At 33.9% G+C, this 11720-nt stretch overlaps 1 protein-coding gene across 2 annotated transcripts; it reads left to right on the top strand.

Annotated features, from left to right (window-relative positions):
• Positions 1–1099: 1099 nt before the first annotated feature.
• Positions 1100–3510, top strand: apoc2 (apolipoprotein C-II). 2 transcript variants are annotated; one of them, XM_016500826.1, is made up of 4 exons: positions 1100–1177; positions 1721–1783; positions 1947–2103; positions 2954–3510. In XM_016500826.1, the coding sequence occupies exons 2-4, from the start codon at positions 1735–1737 to the stop codon at positions 3048–3050; spliced, it is 303 nt and encodes a 100-aa protein (XP_016356312.1). In that variant the 5' UTR covers positions 1100–1177; positions 1721–1734; the 3' UTR covers positions 3051–3510. The 2 variants fall into 2 exon arrangements, with proteins under 2 accessions (XP_016356312.1, XP_016356313.1); XM_016500827.1 differs by having other exon boundaries at positions 1152–1177; positions 1701–1783.
• Positions 3511–11720: the final 8210 nt, after the last annotated feature.

The raw sequence follows: 11720 nt of genomic DNA, 5'->3' as shown, positions 1-11720 counted from the left end.
ACATTTCATTACACCAAATACACAAAATAATGTTCTTTTTAGCAGCATCATATGACCCCTTTAACAGTATATGCATATGTGAATGCATTATGAACGTAAAATGTGTATCATAACCAACATCTTTAAATCAATAGTTTTATATTTATCTATAGTTCTTTTTTCCCCCTTTTCCCCCTCATGAAAGCAGTTAAAGGAATAGTTCACCCCACAATGAAAATTGTCATCATTTACTCACCCTTATATTGTTCCAAACCTGTAAAAGTTTCTTATGTTGAACACAAAAGAAAATATTTTGAAGAACCAAACAGTAGTTGGCACCCACTGACTTCCATTGTAAGGAAAGAAATACTATGGAAGTCAATGGGGACCATCAACTGTTTGATTAACAGCATTCTTCAAAATATCTACTTTTATGTTCAACATGGAAAGACATGCGCATGAGTAAATGATGACAAAATGTTAATTTTTGCATGAATCCCTTTAAACTATCCCTTGCTTTAAGGGACTATCCCTTCTTCATGGTGCCATAGGTGCCTATAAAGAAAATGTATTCATGTTAGTGAAGAAATTGATTTCACAAACTCAAAAACGTCGCATCTTGTACAGACACAAAGAAAGATCTAGATACACACACACACTCTTGCAAAAATAACCTGAAGTAGCCTCAACAGGCTGACGTGTATATGGTGAAACAGACTTAGGACTTTATTTGGAAACGTGTTGAAGTTCAATTACGCAAGACAAGAGCCTCTGGGCATTTATCTGTCTGCTGGTGGATGGAGAACAGAATATAAAAGACGCTATAACAAGTGTGTTATCATATTGAGAGCACAGATATTAGTTTTACTTCATCTTAAATGTCAGACTGTTGATCAAAGTCAGTGAGTTTGTTTAATGTGATCAATCAGTATGTCTATTTATGTGAAGAGCCATATCTTCTTTAACAGGTAATCTCATTTTAGTCCCTTATCTTACAACAAGCACTAGCAAAAAGCACAGCCCCACATCAACACACACACACACACACACACACACACACACTCACATAACACTTATCTGAGACGGTTGCACTTTGGCACTTGAGTTATCAAGTCAATAAATCTGTACCCATATATAAGATAGGCCAAAGAGTTTTTGCCACTAACCTGTCTGACACACTTTCCGCAGAGGAGAAACTGTGAGTACAACCATATTTTCCCTCTTGTATTAAAGGCATTATAAACATGTTTGGATATTGTGACAGATTCTATGATTCTTAACTGTTTAGCACCTATACATTAACCTGATTAATTCCTAAAATGCACATGATGTAAGTCTGTATAGATGACTGTACACATAATATTGCTGCATTTAGTATGTTTTGTAAAAAGCTTCAATGTTATTCCAAATATAATAGATAAAATACATGCAGATTTCTTAAACATTATGATTTTTTTCACAACCTTTATTATATGAGCAAATTGTTACGGTCTTAGAAAAACACAGAAAACTAATAATCAATTAAATAAACAAATATGAAATTGTTTTTATGCCACTAAAAGTGCTTCATCGGGATAATCTGGTCTAAAAGCACATACAGTATGCTTTTAATAGCCTATCAATGATTTACTAAGTGACTGCATGCACTAAAAAAAAGAATAATAATGCCCTCTTGTGGTCACATTTATATTCTCACACTTGTGCTGCTGTCATCTGACCAGTGCTTTACTAAATCCCTCAGAGATACCTGTCATTATGAACAAGCTACTGGCCATCACAGCTGTCATTGCTTTCCTTGCTCTGGGTACGTACAGACAGACACATTCATAAACCTACTCAATTTGGATTATTATTATATCTGCTTTGCTGCTAATGAAGTAACCTAAAATGACAATGAAACATGAAAATAAAGAATGATTTTTTTAAAACTCATCTCACTCTCTCAAAATTTGGTTCGCCCCCTGCAGGAGCGGAGAGCTTCCGTGTGCCCAGGCAAGTTGAGGAGGAGAAAGGAACCATTGCCACTGTGGTGGACACACTTAAGTCCTACTACGACCAGAGTGTTGACACTGCCAGCGGTTATGTTGAGACCATCAAGGGCTACAAGCTGAACGAGAAAGCCAAGTAAATCTAATTTTATACATTACCCTAGTCCGTACTTACAAACATTCCCTTCTGGGCTTTTACACACAGGAACACGTGTAGCTTTCCATTAAAATACATGTGCAATTGATTTAACAGACAATTTACTGACAATGTACTCACCCTCAGGCCATCCAAGATGAATGTAGAGTTTATTTATTCATCAGAAGAAATTAGGAGAAATTTAGCATTACATCACTTGCTCACCAATGGATCATCTGCAGTGAATGGGTGCCGTCAGAGTCCAAACAGCTGATAAAAAAACATCACAATAATCCACAAGTAACTCATGACTCCGGTCCATCAATTAATGTCTTGTGAAGTGAAAAGCTGTGTGTTTGTAAGAAGTAAACATCAAGGCATTTTTAACTTCAACCCATTGCTTCTGGTTAAAAAGTCATTTCATCTGAATCAGAAGAGAGATATTGACAGATCAAGCACTGTTTGGGCAAAAACAGTTCTAAACAAGTATGTTGGTGAATTTTAAAGTGAGAGGACAACAGGTGATGGACCTTTTCACTGGAAGAAGCGTTATCATGGATTATCACCACACAAGATGTTATTGATGGAATGGAGTAGTTTTGATTATTTGTGTATTGTTTTGATGTTTTTATCAGCTGTTTGGACTCTCATTCTGACGGAACCCATTCAATACAGAGGATCAGTTGGTGAGCAAGTGATGTAATGCTAAATTTCTCCACATCTGTTCCAATGAAGAAACAAACTCATCTACATATTTGATGGCCTGAGGGTGATTAAGTTCATGACACCCTGAAAATGAAGACTCACGATCTATTTTGTTTTGACATTTTATCTTTCCTCCCTCATAAAGGAACCTGTATGAAGACACAGTTCGTGCTGTCAGCACCTACACTGGCATCTTCAACGACCAGCTATACCACATTTTGTACCCTCAAGAAAGCTCTTAAATCACATAGTATCACACCTCAACAGAACTCCATCTCTTTCCGGTCTTGAGTCTATCACCACCCTGGAACTACATTCATATGAACCCCAGAAGAAGACGGCACTGAGGTGAAAACATGACTGTTGAACTCTTGGCTCCAATGGCCTGTTACCTTTGCCCTGTCAAAAATACTGCACAAGCACATAGCACCCTGACACACATCAGTGGATAAATATCATGTGAAGTTCTGGGGTAAAATCAAATATAATGCTCAACCACAATCTGTTTTTGGATGAAGATCAGAGACCCTTTGCTGCTGACTGTTACCTGGCTCCCTCTATCGTACGTCCAGGTTAAAACAGAATCATCGACTATTTCATTGTAGTTTATCTGTATAGATTAAAGAAATCTTTGTATTATATCAACTTTTAGTGGTTTCTATGTCCATGAACATTAGCAAATTGCAATAAAACTCCACATTTGTAGAAAACGAAGTTGTTTTTGAGCCATTATATAAGCAATACCAAACAGATCTAAAATATGGAAACTCTAGATACCAATAATCTGGAAGCTTAAGTGCTACAAAATATGCAAGTTTTAACACTTCCATGAAGAATTACTTGTAACTGGATTAATTTCCATGGTATCTGCAAATATAAGCCTTTTTAGCGGGATCAAAACCGGTATTAGCAACTGTTCACACTAGGTCTTTTGACTGAAGACAAACAATCTCTCTCTCTCTCTCTCTCTCTCTGAGGAGGAGCAGTGTTGCCAACTAATTTTCAGAAAAAGTTGCTAAAGGAAGGTTGTTTTGTTGCTAAAAGTTGCTAAATGACGTTGTGATGTCATTGCGTAATCATGGCACAAAATTGTCACAACATCAAATCTCAGCAAAAATGTTAATTTAGATTTGTTTGTAAAATAATATGCATAATATAATATTAAAATATAAATAACTATTTTTAAATACATTGAATTATTGAAGTTTTTTTATTCTGTTTTTTTTTAATAGCTAGTAAACTAGTAATATTAAGCAGTGTATTAAGCAGTGCTTTAAGCAGTGTATTAGTAGTTAGTTAGTATGCTACACTCTGTAAAAAATAGGGCACAATCTACTATGTTGATATGAAAGAATTTTCCGTATTGTTTTTTTTCACATGCATTTTAAATTATGCATTGTGTTTTTGGGTTACAGGGTTACAAAGGATAATGTCCTGGAAAATTATCTTTTCCATTTTTAATTTTAGTGTACTAACTGATCAACAATTGCAGGTACAAGCTACTAACAAAGTGTATCATAAATAAACAATTATTAAATTATTATTATTATTAAATTGAACAAATGCAAATAGCAGCTAACTCAATTAACATGATGCATGTACTGTTAGGCATCTTTGGTTTCCTCTTTTTGTGTAATTTTATGTATTTTTATTGTCACTTATTAAAAGTTGATAAAAGTTGCCAAATAAATTAAAAAAATTGCTAAATTTGTTGCTAGGTGCTTTTGGAAGAAAAAGTTGCTTGGGTAGTCTGAAAAGTTGCTAAATTTAGCAACAAAATTGCTAAGTTGATAACACAGGAGTAGACTGGTTAATCAGTTAATAAGTACAAGTTGCCATGACTGACTATGAGGAATTTCAGTTTAATGAGCTTTTTGAATGAAATGACCTTTTAGTATCATGAGCTGATGTTCTTGGTTTAATAAATGGTAGATGTAAAAATCACACAAAATAAATCTATACATCAGTCATCTGGCATCAGACATTGTTGAAACTGATAAGCTATAACAAATAATTATTATGCAACATCAGATTAGCTTTTTCAACCATTAACTACGCTGGAAATGAAACAACAAAACGTTCCTTATGTAATCATCCACATATCTGTGAACAAAAAAGGGTATTCAAGACTGAGAATTATTTTTATTTATATATTTATGGTTACATTACAGAACATTATGTGACATTTTATAATAATTAATATTTATTTTTAAGATTAATATTATAATATTATAATATTATTTTTAATATGAACTTAATATTTTTGTGAAGAATCATCGGCATATAATAGTTTAGAATTTCCTGTTTTAAAGACGTATACACAATACCACAGTAAAAACTTGGGCATAAACCTGTGCAGGTTCCAGAACAGAAAAACAACAGTCATGGAAAAACATGAGGGTGAATAAATTATGTCAGTACTATTTACTTGCTTCGTCCCATATGCAACTCTGGAACCTTAGTTATGCTCTCCATACACTGATTTTTTTAGGTTTAAATATTTATAATCATCAGGTTTGCACAAACAAAGAGAAAGGGGTCGGCCTTGGCACACAGCAGGCAGTGTACTTTGCTCCAGGGCAAAAGCTGAATTCAGACAAAAAGAGTTTTGACAGGGATTCAAACCAACAACCTTCCTGATTAGCCACCTGCCACCTTGAAAACACAATAAACTACCATTCCTACTAAGATTTGATTGATTTCAGACCTCCTGTCAGTGCCATTATCACAGTTATGATATAAAAAAAAAATAATAATTGTGTTATTAATACAATTCTTTTGATTATATTCATGATTAAAATTATATTTAAAACCATTTCATTTACCCATATTAGCAATATCACAAGCACATTTAAACAGTTCTATAAAAATCTTAAATGTGTTCCATAATAGATTCCAAAGAGTGTTTGGACACAAGTGAGTTTTAAATGCATTGATTAAACCTGATAAGAAAAACAAACATGAATGTACTCTTATAAAATTGTGCAACAGTGACATTGAATCATTAACTAATGTTACTGACCATCTTGTTAGCCTGCCTTTCATATAGAATAAAAAGGTAGAAAAAATACCAATGATGCCTATTTTTTTCTTCAGTATACAAACTGCCGGTAAAGATAATAAATATACTATAATTTTTTTTTAAATGTATTATAAATAATTTAAAAAATAATATTCTGATATTCACATTTAATTGTAAGACTTCTGTTTCTCAGCATTCACAATGTCACCTTTAAAATAATGTTTTGAGTGCAATTAGCCTAAGTCTAAACCCTAATCAGAAAACATTCTGTATTTTCACATTAAAAATAACTTTATTTTTATAGTGTTTTTTTATTTTATTTTATTTTTTATTTTTTTTACAAATGATGACATCTCCAAAATATACACACACACTTTTTTTTATATACAGCTAGCTATAAATACTATAACCTAATCCTTACCAATTCCCAAACCCTAACTGAAAACTTTCTGTATTTTTACAATGTTTTTAAACTTTACTTGCTTCATTTTTATACCATTTTCAAAAATGAGGACATTCCTAAAAGGAGGTTTTCAGATTTAGCTCAAAATTCTGGGTACAACTTTGTCTCTAAAATATTAAGTAGGCACACACATCCACACACACTTGAAATTTGAATACAGTCCATGTAACATTTATTACTCACTTAACCTCACATTCTGTCCAGATGGTTAAAACTCTTTAATGGCTGCTCTGTGTCTGATTCCAGAGCTCAGGTCACAGTGATGCATCTAGGGAAGACTGGCTTGAGTGCAGAGGACAACACACAGCAGGCAATGACTGCCATAACAGTGTATTATGACCCTTAGTGTTCCCCCAGGGTTCAAACAGGTGCCCTAGCACAATAAGACTAATGTTTGACAACCACAGAATGTCCAACTATTCACTCTTAAATTTCAAACGTACAGTAGAACAGTGTGACAGATACAGACAAAAAAAAAAAACCTCTAAAACTGTTTTACTTCAACGAGTGTTTGCACTATATTCCTTTAAAATACATGTGATTGTGTTGACATTTTATATTTAATGCAATAACATTCATACATTATTAATGCGGCTTAAGCATCTAAATATTCTCGGGGCCACGGTAGACCTGTGAGTGAATGTGTTGACAATATACAGTATCATGTTATGGAACATACTGTGCTTGGCTAACAGAAATAAAGTCTTGTATTTAGATTTAGTCAGAGTGCTTTATATTTCCAAATTCAAGAACACTTCAGATGGATGTTACCTTTCTGTCTTCATCGATCTTGCTCTTTTTCTCTGAGACTGAACTGCGATATACGTGATCGTATAAATAAAAATGTTCTCTTCGCACCTGAAAAATATATAAATAATAACCAGAAAAATTATGCTAATGTGTCCTTTCTTTAATGGGTTCTTTATCTGGAGGAGTGTCTCCAGGCTCATTTTCTGCTCTCAGGTGTTGAGCGAGTGTTTTACATTTCTCCGTTTTTCCATTGATGCGCGGTCCACTGGGGTACCTCAGCTTTTCTATCCTTCATGCCTAATTCACTTTGATAAAAGCCATTAATGCTGCATGAGGCACATACACGTACATGAGAACACACACGCAGCTGTTTCTCTGGTCTTGATGATTTGAACTGCATTAATCTGGGGTTTTAATAAGCTCACTAAAAAATTTGGCCAGTATTGAATACATGACCTAACCATGTTTTAACAAATCTTTGCCGTTTTCTTTGTCAGCACTAGATGGCAGCGTATGCATATTATCATTTTAAGATGCAGCGTTTTTAAAAAATATTTCACAATTTCAACCAATTAAAAAAATTTAGATCTTGGCATCACAATAAAAAATTATATTCATTCATTATAAAAATATCAAGATTTTATTCATTTACATGACTTTTCCGAGTCAAGATCACATTTTTAAAATGTAATTTCCTCAGCTGAACACAAATGAAGATATTTCGAAGAATGTTGGTAACCAAGCAATTTCAGTGCCCATTGATTTCCATTGTATTTTACAATGGAAATCAATGGGAACCAAAACTGTTACCAACATTCTATAAAAATATATTCTTTTGTTTTCCACAGAAGAAAGAAATGCATACAGGTTTGGAACAACATGAGGGTAAATAAATCATGACAGAAATGTCCTTTTTGGGTGGATTATTCTGTTAGTACAAATTTTGTTATATTTTAAATCATTTTAAGTCATCTAAAGGTCTCCTTGGACGTTTGCTGAGAACACCGGATGAAAACCACTGGTCTGTGTTTGTTAGTATTGTTATTCATTGTAATTGATCGGCTGGCCCAGGACCACCGTAGTATGTTATTTGAAATCTGCCATGAGATGGGCATTCAGTTCCAGATCCAGGTGTTTAAGGTAATCACCTAAGCAGTAAATGCATGCGAGTAATTATTATGGAGTCATGGCAATGCTGTTTGGCTGATGGCACAACAACAATGTGCACAATCCCTAACATTTCACTAGTGATCCTGAACTGTAATGTCAAAGGCAGGAGACAGGCAAAAATATAAATCCATTCCACATGTACAAGAGACTGCAAACAAACAAACAAATATAGTCGCTGGTTCTACATCTAATATAATAGAATGAAATATATACACATATTTATATTTTGTGGCTAATTGTAAATGGCAGTCAATGAGGAAAGATGCTTTTTGCACCCAGATGATGTAGTAACCACATCTACCAGAAGGTGCTCTATGTTCAAACACTGAATTCTTGATTTCTTTATCTCACAAATGGATTCGTCAAACAGAAGAGGAAAACTGAGATAGAGAGAGTAAGAGAATGGAAGTCAAATGTTTTGAATTTTCATCTTAAGAGTGGTGCTAATATTCAGACACATCTCCCTTACAAACACACACAGAGAAGTGACAGCTGTGTCCATTAATAGTTCTACCAAAACTGGGCTCATTCCACCATCTGTCTTTCCTCCACTGTCATCTATCTCTCTTGTTTTCTTTCTCTCACTACCTCATTCTTCTCCACCCATCACCCATCCAAACAGATCCCTCTTGGCCTTCTCCATCCTTTCCCCTCATCTGTCTTTCAATAGGTGCATCTGTTTCAACAGTCAAATAGACTGCAAATTACGGTCTTATTTTTATTTATTGTTTTTCTAGTAAAAAAAAAAACATTTATTATTGTTACATTTATTCTCAAAACAACATTAAAAATTGCAATAAATAAATCAATTTTCTGTCATTTAAAAAATATATATATAATTGAACAAAATATAATATTGCAACAAAATTGTATTCAGTTCGTGTTTCAAACAAGCCAAAAATTAGCAGTGAGGCAAAAAAATAGCTTATTTTTGTCTTTGTCTGTTTTTTGTACCTTCTTAGACAATTTTCTTTTTGCCGCCACCTTTTTTTCTATCACTCTGTTTGCAATAATCTATCTACATAATGTCTGTCATTTATTATCATTTGCACAGACCAGTGCACTTGCTTTTTAACCACTCCAGTTATTGAACAATCTCTCACACATTTTCTGAAACTCCTCTCCGTTTATCTGAATTTGAAGCTAAAATAAAGTTGGAAAGCAGACACTGTACCAGGACGCACATTCCCCGGCTAGTGATGGACATCATTCAACAGAACACACACATTGCATGTTTTCTACTTCTCTTTTTCCATTAATCTTTCTCTACCCTGCTAGCTGGTCTTTAACAATAAACTGAAGCACATTAGCAACAGATTTCTTACTGCGAGAATGTGATTTTGATGAACAGTATATGCTTCTGCAGAAATGGTCTTTTCTTTATATTTGTCTTTGCCATCTCAGACTAAAGGAGTGCGTAAATACTCTCCATAAAACATTCTGCTGTATCTAAGTGCTTTTTCATCTCGCTTTACCTTCTCTCTCCATCTGCTCTCCTTCTCTCATTTCCTCTAAATCAGCTACAGTACAGTATTTGTATTCTCCCTCCGTCTAATTACACATATGCTTCACTTTAGATCTATTACAGTATGTTAAACGGTTGCAACAGTGACTAATAGTGCTGGATTCTCATTGCATATAAACTGCTCACCTCTTTGTTCATCATGTGTTTGTGTAAACTCTCTGTGGTCATTTGCTCCATGCCATACCTCCCTCCCTCCTCCATTGTTTCCCCTGGCCGCTAAGTGAGTGCTGATTCTCTCTTCTAATGGTTTCATTGAAGGGCTTTTAATACTGACTGAGTGATCTTCTAGAGTCTTCAACAGCCGCCATATTGATCTCAAGTGTGTTGAGATAAAAGTACACCTGTGTTTCATAATAACAGCATTCATTCAAGCTCAAGCTTTACCAACATAATAATATGTTTGGTGATAAGTGGATAACGCATCTGCACGCTTGTTTGTCTTTCGTGCTTGTAGCCTAATCCACATTGAAATGTCATTTTGTTTCGACTATTTTCTTTATATTCTACTTTTCTAAAATTGTAGGTTACAGCACAACTTTGAGTGTTATATTGCTTTTATACCATTTGTATAATTTTAAAGTAATTCATTCTTAATCCTGTAGTGTGAGCCAGGCTTAAATTACACAAATTCAACTGCAGGAGTCTATGGCCAAATCCACAGTGGTAATTTGTTAACTAAAACTATTACAATCGATTTTGTTAATCGAAAGAAAGAAAGAAAGTATATGCTGTTGTACTCAAAGTCTACAGTCTTCCTCTTTCTCCGCTAATTTCTGTTTCAATAGTAAATACAATAAAATACAATACAAAACACTGTACAATACATTGTAAAAATCAATAACATTTTAAACTGGGTATCGAAAGAAAGAAAGAAAGAAAGAAAGAAAGAAAGAAAGAAAGAAAGAAAAGAAAAGAAAAGAAAAAAGAGAGAAATGTTTCCCTGGCTAAGTTATATTGAGGTAGGCTAAATTACTAAAATTAAAATTAAAATTAAATAGAAATATTTAAAAATACAAAAAGTAATAAAAATGACGAGCACAAAACAAAATCACTAAAGCTTAGTAGAGTTAAAATGAAAACTGTAAATATAAAGAATAAATTAATAATGAATAATGAAAAAATTAATAAATAGCTACTATATAAATTATAAATAACAGTGAATACAAACACTTATTTTCTTAAATGAAAACAATTAGTAATCAAAACAGAATTGTTTTGGATGAATTAATATTTTCCTAGGGCCTCATTATTATTATTATTTACAGGTTTTTCAGACTTTATCATCATTCCAAAAATTCACAATATCACAAAAATGCATGAGCAATCTAATGGAAAAAGGAGGCTCACCTCTAGATTGAGTGGAATTTGAAATCACTCAGTCGTGCTGCTTTTGCATTCAGTTGGCTTTTTGCTGGTAGAGGACCCAGAGAGATCAAACAGTTTCACTATAAATGTAGCTGAAGAGGACCTTTAATGAAAACAGCGGCCTCACATCTCAAATCGACCACTGCGATAGCAGCACTCTGTCTCCTGCTGCCACAGACACATATTTATCCATCACCAATTTAACCGACACCATTTTACCGCATACCAAAAGCAGTAGACAATGTTGGCAGCTTTTCACATTTCAAGTACAAATAAAACTCTCCTTCTTTCTAGTTTAAAACAATTTTCTTTTTCAATTTATTTGAACCATTGCCAGTAAATATGGGGAACCACAACACACTGATGAGTCAATTTTGGCACTGCATTTTAAATGGCATGTTTGCTTACACTTAAGCAACCTTTGATGAGACAAAATTACACAGTATTGTATAGAACAAGCTGCATTTTGTGTGTGCCAATATGAAAATACATTGCTAAAAGGCACGATTACATGAGTGCTAGTCATAGAAACAGACATGTTCACACACATTCAGTGTGTTCAAAAGAACCAGAGTTTCCTATACACAACACCTGTGTGTGTTTGTCTGGTGTACATC

This window comes from Sinocyclocheilus anshuiensis, unplaced genomic scaffold (genome assembly GCF_001515605.1).
Source record: "Sinocyclocheilus anshuiensis isolate Anshui unplaced genomic scaffold, SAMN03320099.WGS_v1.1 scaffold670, whole genome shotgun sequence".
NCBI classification, from domain to species: domain Eukaryota; kingdom Metazoa; phylum Chordata; class Actinopteri; order Cypriniformes; family Cyprinidae; genus Sinocyclocheilus; species Sinocyclocheilus anshuiensis.
This window is presented reverse-complemented; position numbering and strand designations above follow the sequence as displayed.

What these genes read in the sequence shown, in the direction of transcription:
- apoc2 (XM_016500826.1), top strand. Translation starts at nt 1,735, where the DNA reads ATGAACAAGCTACTGGCCATCACAGCTGTCATTGCTTTCCTTGCTCTG. An exon ending in CATTGCTTTCCTTGCTCTGG is followed by an intron (nt 1,784 to 1,946) that starts GTACGTACAGAC and finishes CGCCCCCTGCAG; the next exon opens with GAGCGGAGAGCTTCCGTGTG. An exon ending in AAGCTGAACGAGAAAGCCAA is followed by an intron (nt 2,104 to 2,953) that starts GTAAATCTAATT and finishes TCCCTCATAAAG; the next exon opens with GAACCTGTATGAAGACACAG.